The sequence below is a fragment of the Squalius cephalus genome (genome assembly GCF_949319135.1).
Source record: "Squalius cephalus genome assembly, chromosome: 19".
NCBI lineage: Eukaryota > Metazoa > Chordata > Actinopteri > Cypriniformes > Leuciscidae > Squalius > Squalius cephalus.
Window position 1 is genome coordinate 15,471,485 of NC_137140.1, and position 24,096 is coordinate 15,495,580.

At 38.6% G+C, this 24,096-nt stretch overlaps 1 protein-coding gene and 1 long non-coding RNA gene across 5 annotated transcripts in view; both read left to right on the top strand.

The window, feature by feature from the left end:
- The window catches only part of med1 (mediator complex subunit 1), a 272,844-nt gene extending 253,056 nt beyond the window's left edge, over positions 1-19,788 (top strand). For both annotated transcript variants that reach the window (XM_079852042.1, XM_079852041.1), the window contains exon 16: positions 12,349-19,788. In XM_079852042.1, coding sequence (XP_079708168.1) covers positions 12,349-16,099 — 3,751 coding nt within the window. In that variant the 3' untranslated portion in view covers positions 16,100-19,788. The remainder of the gene's footprint in view (positions 1-12,348) is intronic.
- Positions 19,789-19,856: 68 nt separating this feature from the next.
- LOC307147370 lies at positions 19,857-23,613 on the top strand. Of its 3 annotated transcripts, none has more exons than XR_013819291.1 (8): positions 20,639-20,984; positions 21,074-21,134; positions 21,895-22,013; positions 22,133-22,412; positions 22,646-22,706; positions 22,862-22,955; positions 23,046-23,164; positions 23,268-23,613. It is a non-coding gene; the product is annotated as an uncharacterized lncRNA (long non-coding RNA). The 3 variants fall into 3 exon arrangements; XR_013819292.1 differs by having other exon boundaries at positions 20,658-20,984; positions 22,576-22,706; positions 23,268-23,603; XR_013819290.1 differs by having other exon boundaries at positions 19,857-21,134; positions 22,576-22,706; positions 23,268-23,612.
- Positions 23,614-24,096: the final 483 nt, after the last annotated feature.

The following is a 24,096-nucleotide window of genomic DNA, read 5'->3' on the forward strand; positions in this document are numbered from 1 at the left end:
CTTTTTTCTTTTTCTTTCTTTCTAACTAATCTTTCTTTTCTTACTTGCTTACTTTTCTTTCTTTCTTTCTAACTAATCTTTCTTTCTTTTTTCTTTCTTACTTTTTTTCTTTCTTACTAATCTTGCTTTTTCTTTCTTTCTAACTAATCTTTCTTTCTTTTTTCTTTCTTACTTTTCTTTCTTTCTTTCTAATCTTTCTTTCTTTCTTTCTTTATACCTAATCTTTCTTTCTTTCTTTCTAACTAATCTTTCTTTCTTTTTTCTTTCTTTCTTTCTTTCTAACTTTTCTTTCTTTCTATCTTTCTTTCTTGCTTTCTAACTAATCTTTCTTTCTTTCTTTCTTTCTTTCTTTCTTTCTTTCTACCTAATCTTTCTTTCTAACTAATCTTTCTTTCTTTTTTCTTTCTTTCTAACTTTTCTTTCTTTCTAACTAATCTTTCTATCTTTCTTTCTTTCTTTCTAACTAATCTTTCTTTTTTCTTTCTTTCTAACTTTTCTTTCTTTCTAACTAATCTTTCTTTCTATCTTTCTTTCTTTCTTTCTACCTAATCTTTCTTTCTACCTAATCTTTCTTTCTTTCTTTCTTTCTTTCTTTCTTTCTTTCTTTCTACCTAATCTTTCTTTCTTTCTTTCTAACTAACTTTCTTTCTACCTAATCTTTCTTCCTTTCTTTCTAGCTAATCTTTCTTTCTTTTTTCTTTCATTCTTTCTTTCTACCTAATCTTTCTTTCTTTCTACCTAATCTTTCTTTCTTTCTTTCTACCTAATCTTTCTTTCTTTCTTTCTACCTAATCTTTCTTTCTTTTTTTTCTCTCTTTCTTTCTAACTTTTCTTTCTTTCTATCTTTCTTTCTTGCTTTCTAACTAATCTGTCTTTCTTTCTTTTTTTTTCTTTCTTTCTTTCTAACTAATCTTTCTTTCTTTTTTCTTTCTTTCTAACTTTTCTTTCTTTCTAACTTTTCTTTCTTTCTATATTTCTTTCTTTCTTTCTACCTACCTAATCTTTCTTTCTTTCTTTCTACCTAATCTTTCTTTCTTTCTTTCTTTCTAGCTAATCTTTCTTTCTTTTTCTTTCATTCTTTCTTTCTACCTAATCTTTCTTTCTACCTAATCTTTCTTTCTTGCTTGCTTTCTTTCTTTCTTTCTTTCTTTCTATCTACCTAATCTTTGTCTTTCTTTCTTTCTTTCTTTCTTTCTTTCTTTCTTTCTACCTAATCTTTCTTTCTACCTAATCTTTCTTTCTTTCTACCTAATCTTTCTTTCTTTCTTTCTACCTAATCTTTCTTTCTTTTTCTTTCATTCTTTCTTTCTACCTAATCTTTCTTTCTTTCTTTCTTTCTTTCTTTTTTCTTTCCTTTCTTTCTTTCTTTCTACCTAATCTTTTTCTTTCTTTCTAACTAATCTTTCTTTCTTCTTTCTTTCTTTCTTTCTTTCTTTCTAACTTTTCTTTCTTTCTAACTATTCTTTCTTTCTAACTAATTTATCAATCAAAATTTAAACTACTTTAAACTTCAAACTACTTTAAACTTCTAACTACTTTAAACTTCTTCAAACTTCTTCAAACTCTCTGGTCCGGCTTTCTCAAGCCAACTTAAAGTTTGTCTCAAACTTTTTTTTCTAGTTAATACTGTGTTAAAGCTATAAAAGTGATTTTCTCTTTCTCTTTTGTTGTTTGATTAACATTGGTGATACCAAACAGCTGTTGGTATATTGGGCTGCTATCATTTTAAGACAAATGCACAGACAATGATACGCATCCAGTTTTCTTTCTCAATTGTTTACAGCACATAACCCACTGTGTTTGAGGATACTTGCCAAGACAGGCATGTTGACTTAATTTTCCACGTTGTAACGCAAAGTTGAGATTTTGTTGCCCAGAGAGAGAAAAACAATGTGGTGTTGGAGGAAAAGATGCACGTGAGATGAGAGATGGCGTATTTTCCCCGGGTTTAATAAAATTACTTAAACGTCACACTCATCTGCATACATGGGGATAGAGTGAGAAAAAGCATACAAATAAACATTCAACTCTGGTCATAAATAGAAAGGGAATGGGAAATAAAAGAAAGTGTACAAAAGTTGGTAGAGCGGTTATCTCTTCTCCTGCTCACCTGTCACAACTATTACAGACACACTCTTTACGCACATGCGCAGTTCTCTTTGTACCTCGAATTACCGTAAATGCACTAAGTGACCGTTACAACTAGTGTTGTTTTTGGCGGCCTGTTTTAAAGGGGTGGTAAAACACGATTTCACTTTTCTAACTTTAGTTAGTGTGTAATGTTGCTGTTTGAGCATAAACAACATCTGCAAAGTTACAACTTTCAAAGTTTAAAGCAAAGGGAGATATTTGCTTTTAAAAAAAGAATTCTAAGAACTACAAAAAACGGCCGGTAGGGACTACACGACATTCCTGCAGGCTTGCTGACATCACTAAGCCCAATATTTACATAAACCCCTCCTCCGATGAAGGATTGCGACAACGGCTAGTCCTGAAAGATGGAGCAGTTCCAACTTTAAAAACAGGAACTGTTTAAGTGCCACAACCTGTAAGTATGATTTCTTTTTCGTCGTTGTGTTTTCCTGTAATAGTTCGTATTGTTAATTGTACGTTGTAGCAAGGAAGTAAACGAAGGACAACGCTGTTTGGCTCCACAAACCAGTTTGTTAAATGCTAACGTTAATTCATACTTATCCGACAAACACATACAAACTTCTGTTTAATATCACCAGCGCAGCGAACTTGGAATGTGGTTCGTGGTTGTTGTCGTTTATGTGATCAGTGTAAATTATTCTTTGATTATAGCTTTTATGTATTGTTTATCTACATGCTTGTTTATCTACAGGCATGCTAAACATGGTTTTGTGTTTGATTTGGCTACTGTTGTAAAGCCAATGTTTAGTGTTCGTATTGGATTAATAGTTCAGGCGACAGATATTTAGCTACAATCGCTCTAAATATACAAAAGTAACAGTGTCATATACCGATCTGCAGTCTTAAAGAGCATCTTGCAGGTTAGAAGACCCAACAAGTCAATGTATAGAAAAATAATGTAGGAACTAGATTTTCTTTAAAAAAAAATTATAAATAGGCTACAGTGGCTTCTGGAATCGTTTTTGTGAGAAAATTTTACTTCCGCATCTGAAAATGGGCGTGACGGGCGTGACGTAGCACGAGGGAGAGCGGTCGATTCAAACAACAGGGAAAAATGGATCGCAATGACATTTCGGACGCTGAGGAAATTGTTGACGGACCACAGCCATACAATTATGAGCCTGCTAGGCTGCCAAGAGAGCAGGGACAGGCCAGGATTAATGTTAGACAGAACATATTGGAACTTACAATAACAGAAACTAAGCTTTGATCAGGCGTTTGTTATGCTCATTAATATCCGCCCAGACTAACGTTACGTGATATAACTTAGCGGTTTCTCATCGAGAGACAGAGAGATATTTATTCCTGAAACATTTTTTGTTCCATAGGTGCTTGTGTGGGAAATGCGAGGCAATGTTTACAGCTGAGGAAAGTCAGTGTTGCAGGGAGGTGGATGCATACTGGGCCTTAGTGGAAAATGCCAAACTTCCATGGTTGCAGTTAGTGTTACTACAGTAAAGCCATGGTGAATGTTGCTGATCTGTGGACACTGGATAGTTCGTTCATTCATTGCACAATGTTTATTCCTGGTTTCCACGTCAGCGCTGTTCGATCTGTTAATAACGGAGAAATGTGAATATTTCTCACTAGATCTCGCAGCGATGTTATTACTTCAGTGGCGAATTCAAATGCTTTATTTACTGGATCTCGCAGTTACAGTGTTGCTTGATCAGGCTCGCGATGCACTGGTCCAAACTGATAAACTGTCCACACAAACACAATAACGAGTAGCTCAGTTTCGTTCCGCTTACATTGCGTTTGCCAGTTGATGATGTGCTCGTGCCTAGAACCCGAAGATGCGTGCACTGAAGGAACCGCACCAGCTCTGAGTCTCACCCGGTTCTTACTTCGGTATCCCATGTTGAACTCCATCATATCGCCGGGACGATAATCCTCCGATCTGAAGTGAACGCTACACACGACCGCGTTTTCCGAAGCCGACGCGGAAGAGAAATCCCGTCTCTTCACCTGCACAAACCGCACCCAGGCACGAAAGATAGCACCGTCATTTTTCTTGTTGGGAAAGCGGTGGGCTCGATGTCCTGACAGGCTGGAGTTTTTGCAAGCTCCACAAACACATAAATTTACCATGACGATGATACATTTAAATACAAGAACTACTGAAAACACACGGACTCACGACCGCTCTTACTGAATACCAACCTACTCTGCACTGAGCTGCGGCAGAGCACAGCACACATCTCCCTCGTGTGACGTAAAATGACGCGATGTTGAAAAAAAGCGGTTTGTACGAGCAGTCAAAGAAACGCTCACTTTATATACTAAATTGGTGTCCTTATGTCGTTTTAAAACATTTTAAATCCTGCATTATCTTTTCATATGGTATTTTCATAGACGGTTATATATTCATTTCGATTTTTTTTTTACCTGCAAGATGCTCTTTAAAGCTACACTGTGTAACTTTTTTAGTTGATTCTTAGCAAAAAACACTTAGTTCTTTCAAAAATATATGTGCTCATTAATGTAAATTTACTTCTTTCAAGTAATAAAGTATTCTCTTAAGTTTATAATCTGCCATTGAAAGTACAAACGGGTGAGGGGTTCGAATGCCGGTCGCCATGTTGCCCCTCCATCTTGAAACTACATTAGCCAAAGAGGAACATGCCTGTAAATTCAAGCTTCGCCTTTTGCGTTTTTCACTCAGTGACACCGTGACAAATGCGAGGGGGAGATTACTCGCGAGCTCGCGAGTGCCGGCAGATTTGAAAGATAGTGTGGTGTGTGCGTGCGTGCGTGCGTGCGTACTCACATTTGAAAGAGAATTAAAACGTCAACGCGACAGACAAATCAGCAAGACCATAGTCAATATTGGAGTAACTTTTCCTAGATGGAAAGAGCTCATGAGAAGAAAAGATTTTAAAACGGACGCCGAGGTTGCCTGCTTTCTTCTCGACAGGTAATTCAGCCTATTGTAATTCATTTGTGTAAATTCAAAGTTTTATAGTTGCTTGTCTAACCATAGCATGGTTGTGCATAACGAACGACCTCTAGTATAACTTCATCCTCGCGTCAATGGTGAAAAAGTATTGTTTACCTTGTAACATAAATATGTGCTGCGACGGATCACAGGTAATGAATAGTTTTAAAGGCACAATTTTTTAAGCTATATAAAAAAAAGGACACTGTAAATTTTTGTTATTTTTAATTGCTTTTACTTTGTACACATTGTAACGTTAGCCTAATCTGATTATGCTGGGATAGCCGATTCCAAGGGTGACGTTTACCTCCTGACATCTGTCCTGTAGTTTTATTCATTTTAGACGTATTGTTTATTATTGTCATGGACGAAGTGATAACTGGAAGCCATATTAATCTTGGAATAATACGGCCACCGTAGGAGTTAAAACGCCCTCGGAATTGAGAGGAACAGAAACTAATATTCACTGGGTAGTCATATACAATTTCACCGCTAGATGGGGGTAAAAATCACACAGTGTAGCTTTAAAAAACATACCTTTCTGAAACGTCCTTTAACAGCCGTTCTTGAACAGGTTCTGCTCGATCCTCTCCACTAACATTCTCTGGGTCTGATTCGGGCTCAAACTGGTATGGCAATATTGATGCCGTTGTTTACTGAAGCACAAACTACCGGTAAAGATAAGGGGGCGTGACGTTTCCGAACAACGTGCACTTGGCGGTTAGCGAATCACAACACACTGGGCCAGCTAACCAATCTGAGCCCATTGCGTATTTTGAAGGGGGGGCTTCATAGAACCCGGAAATCATCCGACCGTTTTTACAAGGAGGGACAGAGCAGTAGGGGTGGGCAAAAAAATCGATTCACATATGAATCGCGATTCAAACTTTACCGATTCAAAATCGATTCATAGAATTCCAAAAATCGATTCTTGTTTTTTTTATTTTTTTTATTGAAATATATTTTTTTTGGTATTGTCCTAAAATGAGTCTAGCTTGCCATTCCCATAGATGGCGCAGCATCGAATTCACACTTGCACTACGCCTGCACACTCTTGTCATAGCCAAAAGAAGAAGTGCAGCAGAAGCGGAGCAGAAGGAAGGCTGGCTGGCTGGCTGGCTGGCTGTGTGGCGTGTCTGTTTTTATTTCGGCTCCCATTAACAGGTTAGAGCTTGCACACAGCCTGCGTGACACGCGCGTCTCAGGTGTGGCCCGAGTCGTGCGGAAAACGCGTGCATGAAATTGAACCGACGCCTATTTTTCTCGCGACACGCAAGCGTGTTGGAAGCGTTTCCAGGCAAAATAGAATGTTTATATATGTCATTTTGACATGAATATTCATATTAATAAATGGCATTTTGATGTTTGAAAGTCTAGGTTTTGACATAAATGGAGATATAATGTAGGCTTATTGTATTTTTTTAATCGATTTTCAAAAATTGCACCTGTCAATACAGAACGAAATATTCTGTAGCCTATTTTGCCGTTAATAGCCTACTCCTTAAACTACATTTAGCAGTATTGTTTGTTTGATCTGACTACAGCACTTTAAAGCTAAATGTAAAAAAAAAAATTATTTAAGTTTTAATTTAAACTTGAATTAAATGTATTTGAAAGCTGGCCAAAGCTGGGCACTTTGCACTGTTTAGTTGCAAAAGTTTTTATGAAGACAAAGTAATATCAAACTTCATTTAATTTGTTATTTCTTTTCTTTTAGATTGTATGTCTACTGCAATCACACAGGAAAAAGTCAACTACATTTACATACTGTGAATCGTTTTTTGAATCGAGAATCGTTTTTGAATCGAAAATCGATTTTGAATCGAATCTTGAGACTAAAAATCGGTATCGAATCGAATCGTGAAATTTTCTGAATCGTGCACCCCTACAGAGCAGTGTAGAATAATGGTTAAATATGTGAAAAATAATGCAAATTTTTACAAACGAAGCATGAACACATGTTACAGTGCACCCCACAAACACAATCAAGCCTTTGAAAAAAGGTGTTTTACCACCCCTTTAATTTTAGTTTTAGTCTAGTCTGTCGTTTTAGTTTTTATTAGTTTTAGTCACGTTCATACTCTTTTTAGTCTAGTCAAGATTTAGTCGACGAAAACTGATGACATTTTTGTCTAGCTTTAGTCAATGAAAATTGTATTTTAGCCTCTATTTAGTAATGCAATTCTATTTAACCCAGTCAATATAGTATTTCAAACAAGGTTATCTTGTTATATTTAGGGCTGTGACAGTGGCAGTTTTTTACCACCGCGGTGGTAATGGACCAACTACCGGCGGTGGTTGGGGGGTTGTTTAAAAAAAAAAAAAAAAAAAAACTCGTTTTATATTTCCACACAAAGACGCGTGATATAGCCTACCACTCTGCGCTTTTGAGAGGGATGTGGGACACGAGCAGGAAAGAGACCATCGATAAGAATACGAATATAATAGGCCTAATTAAAAGCGAACCAATGAAGAAACGTTTATAATCCCTTTAGAAAATGGGTGAGACATGAGTGAAGATTTGGGAAAAGAAACAAGAGATTCCATGCAGGGATGAGTCACGATTTTTGAATATTCATATATTGAATATTTATTTAATTATAGCATATCGAATATGTTGTGCGATTATTCTCTAAAATAAAATCTCCATGTTCTGGTGCTGATGCGGTGACGCGTTCATGTAACCAGAGGGTGACGCTGCCAATAACACACATAACAGCTGTCACAAAGAACTGGCAAAAGTAATGATTATGAATGTGTCAAATATATGAATGAGACATTTTAATGGAATAACTAATGGAATAATATTGTTAAATTCGCTGATAATCGGGTGACCAGACCGCAAGCCAGAATTTAAAGCCGACAAAGCTATGGGTTCACCCACAACTCTCTCATTCGTCGTGATGTTATAACATTTCGTCTCGTCTCGTTTTGGTCAATGAAAATGAAGAGACATTTTAGCGTAGTTTTTATTTTGTTAACCACATTTAGTCTCGTTTTTATTCGTCAACAATATTGCATTATACATTTATTTTAGCCATCGTCACATGACCAACAAAACTGCACGAGTTCCAGTCTTGTTCTTGCGCATGATGTTTAAACTGACAGAACTTAAAAACACATGCAAATGATAAACTTTCACTCTATGATGGGTAAACTTTGCAATTAATTCACGAATTCAACTAAGATCCTTATACGTGCATGACATCGCACATCCTGCAATGTGACTGTTTTGCAGATACGCAGATCGCCATATCAATGCTAAAACATTATATCGTGCTGCCCTATGGGGCAGTCATGGCCTAGTGGTTAGGGAGTTGGACTGGTAACCCAAGGTTGCTGGTTTGATTCCAGAACCGGTGGGAAATGACTGAGGTGCCCTTGAGCAAGGCACCTAACCCCTAATCGCTCCCCGGGCGCCACACAAAGGCTGCCCGCTGCTCTGGGTGTGTATCCACGTTTGCAGTGTGTGTGTGTTAACTACTCACTACTCTGCTCCTAATGTGTGTGCATTAACTTGGATGGGTTAAATGCAGAGGTCAAATTCCAAGTATGGGTTACCATACTTGGCCGTCACGTGTCACTTTCACTTTCACTTTCACTAATCATGATTGGTATCTTACCAGAGATGGAGAAAAATCCTACTCCAGTAAGTAAACATGTCCGTGTCCCTAAAAATGTTATTACTCAAAAGTGCTGCCGTCCACATTTTCTGTTCTACCTACTTTCCAGTTATGTGCACCTCTTGAGTATAGAGGGTTTGACAATGACTATTATCATACTATTTGCTCAGGTGTTTTTTTTTTTTTTTTTTTTTTTTATAGGCTACTAGAGTTAAGCCATTAGGCGTGGTTGCCCAGGCGCATATAGTCACGGGCCATTCGGCAAAGCAGGCCCAGGCACAGTCTAATAGGCCACTAGAGCCAAGCCTTACAGCCCATACTACTTGGTTTAGTGGCACGCATACACTGGTATGTAGGCACATATGTAGAACATCACATTGGTAAGTCACTAGGGACACCCCTTTAAAAAAAAAAAAAAAGGTACATTAGTACACATAGGGCTACACTGCGAGATGCTTCACGTGCCTTATATGCACCTCATGGCAGCCCACATTTCTAATGGCTAGATCTGCTTGGGGGATCTTGCGTATGTAGATCAAGTCTGCCAAGACCAAGCATTTGCCCCATTTCTCATACTTAAAACTAAAGGGCCAGGCACACATAGATGGCATACACACATTCCTATGGCTCTTTGGAGCAGCAGCATGTCTTACTTGCTCACAGCAGCATGTTGTGAATGTATTGGCAGTAGCAAGTCCTATACTTGCTCTGCCACAGCAGCAATAACCTGCAGCTGCAGCAATAAAAGCAGCAGCGTAGCAGATCTATTCCACCAAGGCCAAACATACAACATTGTCACACCCATTACCATGCCAATTACTCCGAGAGTTGCCATGACATAGATATATATATATATGAAAATCAGAATAAATTCTCAGGGATTTATTTTGTATTTCTTTTTGGACAGCTGTTGCCTTTTATTTAATCAACACATCGCATTAATCAATAATCAATTGACCAAGTCATGAGAGATTTACAATTCAGTAACGATAACAACAATCAATTATCAATAACCAAAACAATAGATGTGCTGTGATAGCAGACTGACATTGATACAAAAATCATTTTCATATTTCAACTTCATCCCTTGTCCAAAACTCAGCGTATTGTCTTAAAGTTATGACTGCTGCGTAAATCGACGCTTTGCTACAATCAATCTCTGCACTGTCCAGTGGGTCATGCAGCTTTGCCACACATTTTGCCACAGATTTTGCTAAAACCAACGTGTGTCAAAGTAGTAGGCTGATGGTAAGGTGGATGCAGATGCAAGGTACATTCATATTTCTGAAATAATCAGCTAATATTTCTCTGGTAAGTAGGTTGCTGAACCCATGTCTATACAGAAGAAAACCCTTTCTAGGCCAAGCCCAGTGCGGTTTGTGTCAAGGAATGAGACAAACCCATTGTGGTTTGTCTCATTCCTGAGTCCAGTTGTTTGATGAGAGGGAGATTATTTGTAATAAACGCTTTAAGAATCCATCCAACTATAGCAGCGGATAACTATTATTCTATTGCATGTAACTCTGGAAGAACTGAAAGTGGCACAGGTTGATCTTTGATTGACCATTCAGTGGAAAGGGCTGTTTAATGCACACCCACATGTTGGCATATGGTGTTTGCATATAAATGTGTCTTTGCAGTGTGTGGACACAACCACCATACAATGAAAAAAAAAAATGAAAAAAAAAAATACCTGCATCAAACCTGTATTCACTGGTCTTTCTCATAGTAATTGATGACTATAGAATTTTACCTGTGTGTCACCTCATATCTAGAGGCCAGCTGAACTTAAACATATGCAATATGAATGAGAAAATATTTCTTTTAGATTTGTACTTATTGGAATTTGTAACGGTTCCAATAACTTTGTCTTACATGTTTTGTTGTTCATATGATAAAGATGTGTTAGATTTGTGAGAATATTTTGAATTAAGACTAAGAAGATGAACAGAAAAGGCTATTTTTTTATCTGTTTTGCTTAAATTTACCATGGGTTCTAATATGTGTGGAGGATGCTGTTTTCAGTAAAGTTTACCATTTATTAGCATTGTTTTACTGCATCTTCTTTGTGTTGTTTGGCATAAGTGATATATGAATTGTAACACATCAGTACATATTTTGTTTTTTTATAGCCTTGGGACCATTCTTAGTCTTACTGAAAAGCCCCACATTTCACACAACTGAGCAAATTCTGTCTCTATCTAGAGCAGGGGTGGGCAATTAATTTCCCCAAGAGGCCACATTAGAAACTTGGGCGGTTGTAGAGGGCCGGACCAATACACTTAACTCAGTTCTGCCAAATATATTATTTCTATTTATAAAAAAAAAAAAAAAAACAGGAAATGAAAATGTGGAGCACACAATTATATCACTATTTAATGAACATTCTCAAAAACAGTTTTGAAAATTTTCCATTTTCATTTTTTGCAGTGTTTCAAAAACTAGCATCACAACTTTATACAAAAAAGCAAGTATTTCAAAGACTAGCATCACATTAACTATATAAAAAAGCAATAAATGCCCCCAGTGTTGGCATTTATGTAGAAAAATCAGTTGCCTTGACTTTTAAAGCAGCAGTCCATAACTTTTGGCAGTCTAGGGGTTAATAAACAGATTTGCATGCGTCTTGCGGAAGAACATTGCAGCCGGAGCTACTACTATCATGTCTATGACGAGTCATGCAGGCACTGGGCTACTCTGCAGCGGTTAACCCGACCGGCCTAAAATAGAATATAAACACTGATTGTAGGTGTACCATAGTGATTCAGGATAAGACAAAAACACGGTTTGGAAAATTTATATAGAATACAAATGAAGATGTTTTTGATGAAATCTGAGAGCTTTCTGTACTCCATAGACAGCTACACAACTACCACTTTGACACTTCAAAAAAAGAGATTGTAAAACTAATCCATGTGAATTGAGTAGTTTAGTCCAAATTTTACGAAGAGACACGATTGTTTTATATGATGGACAGATTGAATTTAGGCTTTTATTCACATAATCATTCATCAACTTGCACATCAGTTGTGGTAAGCGGAAGCTCAAGCATGTTCGCTTGATGTGCGAGAACCAATGTGGTTTATTCTCATGGTTTACGCAGCACGTTTGAGCTTCCGCAAGAACCAATGAGGTGGTTAAATGTGAATTAAAAAAAAGAAGTTAAATCTTTTCATCAAATAAAGTGATCGAGTCTCTTCAGAAAATTTGAACTAAACCACTCTATTCATATGGATTAGTTTTACAATCTCTTTATGAACTTTTTGAAGAGTCAAAGTGGTAGTTGCGTATCTGTATATGAAAAGTGCAGAAAGCTCTCAGATTGCATCTAAAAGATCTTCATTTGTGTTCCGAAGATGAACGAAGGTCTTATGGGTTTGGAATGACATGAGGGTGAGTAATTAATGACAATTTTTATTTTTGGGTGAACATTACTTTAAGTAGGTTTGCATCACACAAGGTGTGATACATGAACGGTCAAACTCCTCCATTAATAGTGAACTGTATGTGGACAAAGTATATGCTTAATGACTACTTACTGGAAAGTAGTGAAAATTGTGGTCTTAATAATGTATCTTTAAATGTTAATGAGTCAGAAATACTTATCTGTTGTATCTATTTTTCCCTCCCTAGATGCATGTCCATTCCTGTGACTATGCGCGCCATCCGACGCAAGGCAGAGACCATTCAGGCAGACACTCCAGCATTGTCCCTTATAGCTGAAACTGTGGAAAATATAGTGAAGAAGAACTTGCCACCAACTGGCAGCCCAGGTTACATGGGAATGGGTACAGGGCCAGATGGGAGCAACCCAATGGGTCTTCCTGGTTTAAGTAGTGGGACCAGCACTGCAGGAAGCAACCATGTAGGGGGAAGCAGTTCTTTCCAAGGCCCAATCACGTCACTTTTCAACATGAGTCGTACTGGTCAGGTAGGCTCATGTATGGACACCATGGTTGGAGGCCAGCAGCAAGCAATGCAACAACAACAACAACAACAATCTCAGAGCCATGGTTCAGATGACTTTAACAAAGTTACTCAGAATCCAATCCTAACCAGTCTTCTGCAAATAACAGGCAGTGTTGGGTCCAGTCCTACTCCCCAGCCACCTCAGCCCCACCAAACCCCACCAACAACCACCTCACCAGCAAGCAACACCAAAAACCACCCTATGCTGATGAACCTACTGAAGGATAATCCCTCACAAGATTTTGCTGCATTGTACAGCAGTAGCCCTCTAGAAAGACAGAACTCATCTGGGTCCCCGCGGACAGATAGCCAAGGGCAGTCTTGCCCTGGCACCAAGGGCAAAAAAAAGCGTCCAAGAGGCTCTGATAAAGGAGTAATGGGTGCAGGTGGCGGAATGAGCATGAAACAACAATTCCAACAGCAAGTGGGAGGCGTGACTCAACAGCATCATCACACACACCATTCTGAAGATGATTTCCACCGAGAGCTTTTCTCTATGGACGTTGATGCCTCCCAGAACCCTATTTTTGATGTTAGTCTTCCAGGTGATGGACTTGACACTCCTCATAGTATCACTCCAGCTCCAAGTCAGTGTGGAACACCACCTTCAGGTCCTGGAATGCCATACCACCCACACTGTCATGTCCAACCCCAGACACAAGTCCAGTCTCAGCCACATGGACCCATAGCCCGTATGGTTCGCCTCTCCAGCTCTGACAGTATTGGGCCTGATATCAATGACATTCTGTCTGATATTCCTGATCAGGCCAACAAAGGAAGCAATAGCAGTCATGGTCAGCACCTCATGGCTGGTGAAGAAGGAGGTTCCTTGGGAACTCCACTCCGGGATTCTTCCAGTTCGGGCCAAGGTAGCACAGTGTTTGAGGCAGACCTGTTTAATGCAAACAGCAATGAAAATCCCTTTACGGATGCAGCAGACTTGATTGCAGAAGCTGCTACTGCAGCAACACCCAATAGTGATTCTTCCTCAACTAATTTCTTCCCAGACACAGACTTCAACCCAGAGCTTTTACCTGGACAGGGAAGCTTTTCACAGACCTACTTTGAAGACAGCTCCTCCAGCCCTGACCCAGATCTTGAACTGGTTAAAAGTTTTAGTGGAGGAAGTCAGCAGAACACTCCTACAGGCACACCTCAGAATCCTGCCTCACATGGCCAAAATACTCCAGAGGCTTTATTGAAAGACCCTTTTGAAATGGGTATTTTTGGTGGGAATGGTGCTGGAGGAAAGCCAATACTGGGTCCAGCATCAGATATGGCAGACTCCCACCTTTCTCACACTAGTGGGGGCCAAAGTCCACTCATGATGGGCATTGTGGTAGCTGGTAATGATTTTAAAAATGATGATTCAAAGTTTAAACAGCAGCAGATAAGGGCAAAGGAAGATCATGGACCAGGAAATTCTGGAACAGGAATGGGGAGTGTATGCTCTTCTGAAATGAAGCCGGTAAAACGCAGTCGCACTCCTTCAAGTGAGGGCAAATCAAAAGACAAATCATCAAAACGCAAGAAGCTGGATCCAGATGGCAAGTCACCTTCACACAGCTCAGGGAGTCGACCTTACACTCCTCCTTGTGGGAGTGCCACTTCCGGAGGATTAGTAAGTGCAGGTGGATCAAAATCCCCAGGGAACTCAGGCAGGTCTCAAACCCCACCAGGAGGTGCTACTCCACCAATCCCCAAAATCACTATACAAATTCCCAGGACTTTAACTGGAGGAAAAACATCATCTCATGGAGGCTACACATCAAGTAGCTCAACAAGCGGAAGCACTGGTAGTACAAGTGGCACAAGCAATAGCAAAAGTCACCATTCCTACTCTTCCTCTTCTTCAGGGAAGATTAAAAGTAGTAAACTTGAAGGCTCTGTTGGACAAGGCAATATTCCCAAACCATCAAGCATTGTAGGTATTGGAAGTAGTATGCCTTCTCAATCCAAAGGATCTTCCATGGGAATGGGCGCAGGCAAGCAATCCTCCTCTCCCATAACAAAGCACGGTTTGTCAGGGTCATTCAGTGGTGGCGGCAGTGGAACAGGAAGTGGAAACAAAAATAAGCCCCAAGGTGGTAAGCCTCCTGGCTCACTCATGAACCCTAACATGAAGCCCAACATATCACCCTCACACTCTCGTTCTGGAAGTTCGGACAAGCTGTCCTCTCCAATGAAACTTCAAGGCCAGGTGCCTGGAACCCCACCCTCATCTAAGGCTAAATCCCCTATTGGCTCGGGCAGTGGAGGATCAGGAGGGTCCAAGTCCTCTTCAGGTTGTGGAATGGGTACCCAAAAACTGTTAGGCAGTAGTTCATCCACAAACACTTCTACATCTTCTACTTCCTCTGTAAGTTCCTCCTCATCATCTGGCTCCATGCCCTTTTCTTCAAGTGGTCAGTCACAATATGGGAACAGTGGTGGGAGTTGCAGTGGTGGTGGGAGTGGAAACAACCCTAATGCAAAGGGAAAGTCCCCAAGCCGAAACAAAAAGCCTTCTCTAACCGCAGTCATTGACAAACTGAAGAGTGTGGGTAGTGGGGGTATTGGTGGGGAGGAGAGTGAAGGCTGTGGTGGCACTGCAGGTGGGGTAGTGCCACAAAACGCTGGTCCTACATCCTCCAAGCATGGTATTTCCTCCCAGGGAGGTGAGTTTTTGAGCAAGCGTGACAAGATAGACAAAGATGGCAAATCCAAGGTGTCTGGATCAGGGAGCAATTCTTGTGACAAGAAGATGGTTGATTCCAAAAGCAGTGCAGTGACTGGCACTGGTGTGGCAAAGATTATTATTAGCAAGCCAGAAGGGGGCTCTCCAAGCATTAAATCTAAAGTAACTCTTCAGAAACCTGGAGAAATTTCTGGAGATGGTGCCATGCGTTCCCAGCACTCAGGCCACAAAGCATCACCCCTTTTTAGTGGCTCTACACCAAAACATGACCGCAGCTCCCCTAGCCACAGCCGTTCCCCTGGGTACACGCCTATAAATCCAGACAGTGAGAGCGAGTCTGGTAGCAGTTCATTTGCAGAAAAGTCTCATCAGAACAGTCCTAGCTCTGATGATGACCAAACTATGAGACCACACCAACCCATTCAAGACTACATGAGTTCCATTTCCATTAACCAGAGTGAAAAACACAAGAAACATAAAAAAGAGAAGAAGAAGCAGAAAGAGCGGGATAGGGACAGAGATCGAGAAAAAGAAAAGAAGAAGTCAACGATGTCTTGTGGGCCCTCCTCTCACACAGCGAAGACCGATGGCTGGTCCAGATCCCCTATATCTTCAGAAACTTCAATGTTGTTGCTTAGCTCTGAGCGGTCCTCACGTCCAAGTCCTGTGTTTATGCATACAGATGATGATGACCTCATGGACTCTGCCTTAACTGGCAATCTAGAACCTTTCAAATAAACAATATGACTTTAGTAGAGGCAAATGAATGCAGCTGACTTTTACTATAAAATTCCTTTTTATATTTGGGAAAAAATAGCCTATTACAAGTATTGTGATAATTGTACTATGTCACAATTTTTAATGTGGGCTTAATTCCTGCAAATCATATATTTTGCAAAGAGGGTGTGTTCTGGTATTTCAATGAAAATATCTTCAGGTTCTCAATTTTTATTTGGGGAAAAAATTAATTCATCCATTTTAAAATCATTTGACAATATATATAATATTTTGTAAGACTTTAAATAGATATTTAGTTGCTATGTATGTTTTGTTTTCCTTTTCTAATTGTAAGCCTTTTTCCCCAAAAAATATTGCAACATACACTATGAAATCTATCTTTTCATTTGAGTTATTTAGCTTGCCTAACTGGACATTATCTAAAACATGATTTATTAAAAACATCATTCTTTGATTTTAGTCTCTTAATCTTAGAGAATTTGTATATTTTTAATTTCACATTATTTTACATTTTATATTTCTACCATCACTTTTTTATCACAAGTTTATTTTGGTAAATAGGTGATGTGTGTAACAGTATTTCATTTCATTGTATGTCTTTTCTGTAAAATTAAGTTTTTCAAGACTGAAATAAATGGCAATGGCAAGTTTTTGTTGCTCTTTTGGCATATTGCCTATTTGAGTCTAGAGCATGATAATGGGCATGGCTCAATACCACTTTTTCATGTCCAATACAGAGACCAATACTGCAACCTTATGCTGGGTACACACCAAAAGATAATGGGGCTGATTTTGGGACGATTTCCCCCCTTCCGACAATCCTAGCTGAGTGTTAAGGGTTCAGTGAGGTTCTATAGAGGGATTAAATAACTTTTTCTAAAGAGACAATAGATCCAATAAATACAATAAAGAATTAATATATTTCTGTATAAAAGGTTATATATAATTGTGGGTACAATGTTTTTTTTCACGTGAATTTTCTGTGAAAATCATTCCAAACACTATCGCAATTTCCTGCATATCATCCACCATGCTTATTCTGAAGTCTCGCGAGATTTCCTGTGTTCACAGTCAAGACTCTGGTTGAAAATCTGTTTGTGTGTGGTGTGCTGTCTTTGTCACATCATGGCACACCACACACTATAGGAGCAAAACGCTTAAATTTTGCAAATGCCCCTTTCAGCCACCGCACATCCCCCAACTCAAACATCACAAATACAGCTATTACACTGAATCATTCTTCTTCAGACGTTGACTTGTCACCATCTGAACAAGCCCCATATAGAAGTTGCTCGCTATAGAAAAGCACCAGTTCAGCGGACTGAATCATAACCTGCTATTGTTAACGCCCCGTTCCGCTGCTATACGTGTTCTGGTGAGAAGACATAAAAGAAGCTGAGCTCATGAGGCGATGTCAAAAGCTGTTATATATTGGGTTATATATTGGCGTCACAGAAATATTTAATTTTTTTGTTCATTTTAATTAAGTTCTGATCTATTATTCTCTTACTGTTTTTCTTTTTTTTTTTCTTCAATGATTCAATGACAATGCAAGGTGAAACTATTGCAGGTGTATTTCACTGCACGGTTTTCAATTTAAAAAAAAATCTTTCTATTATGATTCATTATTGTGAAAAAAAACAAAAATCTACAAGACATAGCAGCTTATAAAAAGTAAGAGACCTATGACTATATACATACACATACATGGAAAAAAAAAGATCAGCAAAATATATAGATGTATAGATATAGTGTATGCAGGTACAGTGATAAGTTTAAGCAATCGATTAATATAATAGCAATCATTATTACTTACATTCTTCTGGTGATGTTGTGGAGAGAAAAATATATAGATATAAACTCAAGACAATTTGAAACCATCATAGTAATAATTATAATAATAATTTTAACAATAGCAATAGTAGCAATAATAATAACATCTCTTAGCTTTGAAACCTTAGACCAGTCAATAAAATGATTGCAGCTCTTTCCATTTTTATAATTTTTAGTGAAATTATTTTGTGTGACACCAGATTTATTTATTTTTAAAGGGGGCACGAGCAAAAACTGAGAACCACTGTTTTATGCAATGCAATGAAATAGAGCACAATGTAGGAGTTATTCTTCAAATGCACAAGTCAAAAGGTCAGGTTTTGCATGCAACACTAACTCCCTAACTAAGAAAAAACAGGAAAAAATTATTTTACAAAAATAAAACTGGCACCCACCTCTCCCTATGGCTTCCAACTTCTTTTGAGCATCCACAGTAATGAGTGTCAGGTCTCTCCTCCGCACCTGAGAGTCGCACCACTCCATTGCGACTCAAGGCTACTGATGCTCACTCGTACAGGTGAAGATAACCGTCAGCTGGCAATTTCAGAGCTGGCCAGCTGGGATAAAATCTTTCCGTGGCAGGACACCGTTATACTGTACATGTCTATGTGCCTGCAACTTGCCAGCAACAGCGAAACGCAGCTGCCACTATGGCCTATGCACCGGCCTAACAACGTCACTCTTATGTGTACATCGTCTATACCCGTTATATTACTATTATTTTTTTTCAGTATTCATACAATAATAATAATATATGCTTGCTTGTTGCCTCTTCAATTCCTTTCTTTTGCACAAGAGAATATATCATATATAGCCTACTACTGTACCTCACTAATATATTTGCTCTTGAATTACAGTTCCCCTTGCTCGGCAGGGATCACTGGTGATCCCGGATTATTGTTGTTCAAAATGCATTATTCGTCAAAACAGCACACTCTTACTTGATCTGGACAAAATCAGCATCATAAGGAAGGTTTAAGACTCCAGCTTCGATATTTGACCACTGTTTATGATTAAACTGGTTTGCAGTGACATTAATTTCTTAATTTATGCCAGGAGTGCAAAATAATTAATCTGTAACGTTCGTTATTTTGAATAGAAATTATCGCATATTTGGAGAAATAATCATTAATAATCACATGTTAGTAAAATATTTTCGTCATACAGAATACCAATTCTATTCATTTTCCACTGAATTATTAGCCTGACGTCGTCATACTCAGATTCTAGTCAGAATGTGAGTCTGATACTGGTCCATTAAGCTTTGATTATAGGGCGTGTTTTAACCGAACCAGGAAAGAAAATGCCTCTGCACTCAATTGGATAGACCCAGGGTTGCCAACTCTCACGCATCTGGCATGACACTCACGCTTTCAGCATCAATCTCACGCTCTCACGCACACGCAAGAAATGTCACGCCAAAATCCATGTTTCTCCCCTCTCAATCCGTTAATTTTCTGTTGATGAGACCACCGCGTACACTGCATGAAAAGTGCGATTTTCGACAGTTAACGGCGCTGTAGATTGTCGTGAAAGTTCAGGTTTACGACTGCAAACGGCAATTTACAGGCAACACTGCAAACTGTCGGAAATTGTCGGAAATTGACGTGGGACTTGCTTGCCCCATGACCCCCCTCCCTCTAATGCTTTAACATGTAAATGAGACTGCTGTGAGCTTTACAAATGCAAATGAGGGTAGCAGGGGGAGTTTTATCCCAGGTGACTAAAAGGTATTAACTTAATTCTAAAAAAAATACAATACAATACAATATTTATTTATAACGCACAATTAAAAACAGCCAAGGCTGACCAAAGTGCTGTACAGGGCAATAGATCAAATGCAGGGCAGAAACAGGACAATTAAAAAAAAAAAAAAAAAAAAAAAAAAGGCAATAGTTGTATCATAGTCAAGGGGTATTAAAAGCAAGAGAAAATAAATAAGTTTTCAAGGATGTTTTGAAGATGGAAATTGAGGGAGCTAGTCTGATATAGAGGGGTAGACTGTTCCAAAGTTTTGGGCCTGCAGTCGCAAAAGTGCAGTCGCCTCATTTTTTAAGTCTGGATCTGGGCACGATGAGAACACAGTGATCACTGGATCTCAAAGTACGAGATGGAGTGTACGGGCAGAGGAGATTGGTCAGATATTGGGGGCCGGTTTGTTAAGAGCTTTATACACAAATAGTAAATTTTTTAAATCAATCCTGAATGTGACAGGTAGCCAGTGGAGTTTGAATAAAATAGGGGTGATCGACTCATATTTGCGTGTCCCGGTGAGACCCCAGGTAACATTTTTCTAAAAGGTATTTACTTAATTCTAAGAAAATCTCTGGTATTAATAGATCAGGCTCAGTAAAGCCTAATTATAGACTTTAGCTTAAATTGATATATTTAATGAAAGTAGCTAGATTAGTTACTATGTGTCATTAGCAATAGCCAATGTTATGTAAAAAAGACACAAAACCATTTATTTCAACAAGTAATTTCAATCAGGCTTTGCCACAAAGGTAAAATGTGCATTCCATGCAAACAGCATCACAATCTCTTAGAGCCCAACCACTGTGCATAATACAACACAAACAGAAGATTGTATTTGACTCATGCTGCATACACACACGCAATGACAAGAATTATGCCTACTGTACATATAGAGTTACAACTACGATTAGAGTTGTTTGCATAAAATGTACCGTGAACATTCACATGTTTGCCCTGTGATAGGCCACAATTTATCTCTATAGGCTAAATACTATTTTCTCAATTCTGTGCATATATTTTTACTTAGATCAATTGACATGATGCTGATAATGACAATATTGTGTGTAAGTAACTTTTTTGTTACTTTTCTGGCCTAGTAGTAGTGTAAATATACCTCGTTTCTATTTTGCATTAAAAATGTGTGTGGCCCCTTTAAGAAATCCTTCTCTTCTCGCGCTACTATTCACTTGTGCTGGACGCGTGCGCGCGACCAGAGACGCCATTTTACACTGTTCAGGAGAGCTCCATGACGGTGCGTGCATCGAGCGGATTCTGTGTTATACGTTCTTCTTTCTTGGTAAATATTACTCCAATATCTTTAATATGCACAAATAAGTTGTGAAGCGAAGTTAAAAGAACATTTGATGTGTACATTTTTGTTTATAGATTTATTTGGAGCGCATGTGTGACGAGTGAACCTCGTGGTGATCGGACGGTAAAGGATTGGGTATGTACGTTTCATGGTTTATGGGGGAAATTTTCTGATGGCATGTTTATTTGATAAATCTGTTAATTAGTTGAATCTATATTCTGTGATTATACAGTATAACTTAATGGTTAAATGCATATTTCTGGTTCCGCATGGCATGATTAAACGTGGGTTGTGGCTTTGTTAAAGTGCTTTTATTTCTCTTGTAACTTAGGCCTAACGTTACCTCAGCCACTGCCGTATTCCAGTTTGTGTTATCATATTTAATTGTAACGTATTTTGGTTTGGAGAAATCAATTTCAATCTGACCAGTTGCAATGTATTACACTGCATTTCAGTTTGAATTGAGTTAAGTATTCTGTGGATTTGGGCATTGATCCACTGGTTAAGCTTTTTGTGACATTTGATTGTCATCTTCAAATTTACTGTAAACTGTTTCTACAATTTCTTTTTTTTTTTTTTTTTTTGTTTAACTAGTGAAATCTATTTTTTTTTCTTGTGAAATCTCTTCGAACAAGGCAAACTTTTTTCTTAATCAGACTTTTATGTGTTTAATTGTGCTTCCATTGACCGCTGTCACTTATTTTAAACAGCAGTCAGAATAAAACCCCAATTTCAAAAAGCATAGTTTGCTTCCGGTGTGTATTTCTTGAATTTCACCCGGTTGCATTTTTTCTCCTTTATTTTTTAATATTACTGTGACTTATGTTGTTCTTATTAATTTTACTGTGACTTATGTTGTTCTTATTAATATCACTCTCAATTAATTGTTTTTCAGCTGCCTTTAAGACATATTACACGACAGTGCGCAGGAGCTTCAGGTACAAACAACCAGATCTTGCATTGCAGGCGGAAGCTGTGGTGAATTCAGCTCGGAGTCGAGCGATAAGAAAGACGGTACGATTTATTAGATTAGTTTTTGCTCAATGTGACTATTTTTCAGGTGCATTAATAGATGTGTGTTGTCCATACGCAGTGTATTGCGCAGTATTGATTATCTTTATTGGTTTTTACAGCTGCTAGAAGCGAGACAGAGTGTGCTAGCTGAGGATGAAGTGGGCCTTCGGAAGTGTGCTACCATAGACCTGATGTCTGATGAGGAAGACGGCATCGTCGGCGGGATGTCTGGATGGATTGTGCGACCTCCGTCCTTTCGCAGCCAGGAGCTCACCGAGCTCTGTACCACGCTGCAGTCGAGATTAGAGGCGACTTGTAAATAATCCTGTAATTTACAGGAAGCAGTATGCCATCTTCTCAACTCTGAGACAAATTGTGGGCGCTACGAACTGGAGCAAGGTAAAAAAAAAAAAGAATCTTACATTCTTTTATTTTTTTTTACTTCCATAAAAGCTTACAAACATTTTAAAGGTAAGATTCAAAGAATATGCTTTCATTCTCTTGTATAAGAAAATAGATCCGTTATAGATACTGATCTTAATCATACATTTTGTTTCCACAGAGTAACATCACCTCATAATGATGGCTGATGGCTATTATTTGTTTAATGTAAATAATCCTGTAATTTACAGGAAGCAGTATGCCATCTTCACAACTCTGAGACAAATTGTGGGCGCTACGAACTGGATCAAGGTAAAAAAATAAAAAAAGAATCTTACATTCTTTTATTTTTTTACTTTCATATAAACTTACAAACATTTTAAAGGTAAGATTCAAAGAATATTCTTTCATTCTCTTGAAAATAGATCCGTTATAGTTTACGATCTTAATCATACATGTTTCCACAGAGTAACCTCGCCTCATAACGAGGGCGTAACCTCACATTTACTCAGAGCCATGTCTGCAAGTCCAGATTTTCATGACGCTGATCATGACGACATTGTAAGTAACTTTTACTGCTTTCTCCTTGTTTCATTTTACTGTGACTTGTGTTGTTTTTATTCATATCACTCTCATTTAATTGTTTTCCAGCTGCCTGTAAGACATACTACGAGACAGCACGCAGGAGCTTCAGGTACAAACAACCAGATCTGGCATTGCAGGCCGAAGCTGTGAAGAGTTCAGCTCGGAGTCGGGCGAGAAGAAAGAGGGTAAGATTTTTAGTCAATGTGACTATTTTTCATGTGCATTAATAGATGTTTTGTGTCCATACACAGTGCATCACAGTACTGATTGTCTGTATTGTTTTTACAGCTGCTAGAAGCGAGACGGTGTGCTAGGTGAGGATGACGTGGGCATTTGGAAGTGCGCCACCATAGATCTGATGTCCGATGAAGTTCAACCACCAGCCAGGAGCTCACAGAGCTCTGTGCTACGCTGCAGTCGAGATTAGAGGCGACTCCTAAATACAGGACAACGCACCACAGACGTTTTCAAAGTGGATCGAATTCAGAGATAGCGCCGCTAGTCACCTACAGCTCCGAAGATGAAAACAGACACTGAGCTTCCAATATGTTGTGTGTGCAGATGATCTATGCTTTGTACATAGGTGTATTGTTTTGTGTTTGTGCTAATAAAGCTCTTTCTTTGAATAAACAGCATGTCCCTGGCAAATTTTCCTTTCCTTTATAAATTCATGTCCTTGATGGTAATAGTGTAGTAGTCGATAGGTTAACAATGACATGAATATACCACAGAATAGCATATTATGAATATAAAAAAATAATTTATATATAATTTATATGAATATTATAATTTTTTGAATTTATAATGAGCGAGGGTGACCAATAGTAACAGATCTGCCAACCAATCACGAGTGATTTTTCTTGTTTAAACCACGTGGGTTCAACCAATAGTGAGTGAGGAAATTCAAGCCTTTCTCTGGCGGGAGCTGCTATTCATATGGTAATTAGAGCCATTCACACCTCCGGCGCGAGCGCTCTGCATACGTCATGGTTCGTTTCCGACAATATTCGGCACAGACGAACGCGACGTTCACAGGCTGTAAATTGTCGTTAACTGCCGAAAATTAGGGAGATTTGCGGCCTTTTACGGGGTCGGAAATCCCAATTTTCATGCAGTG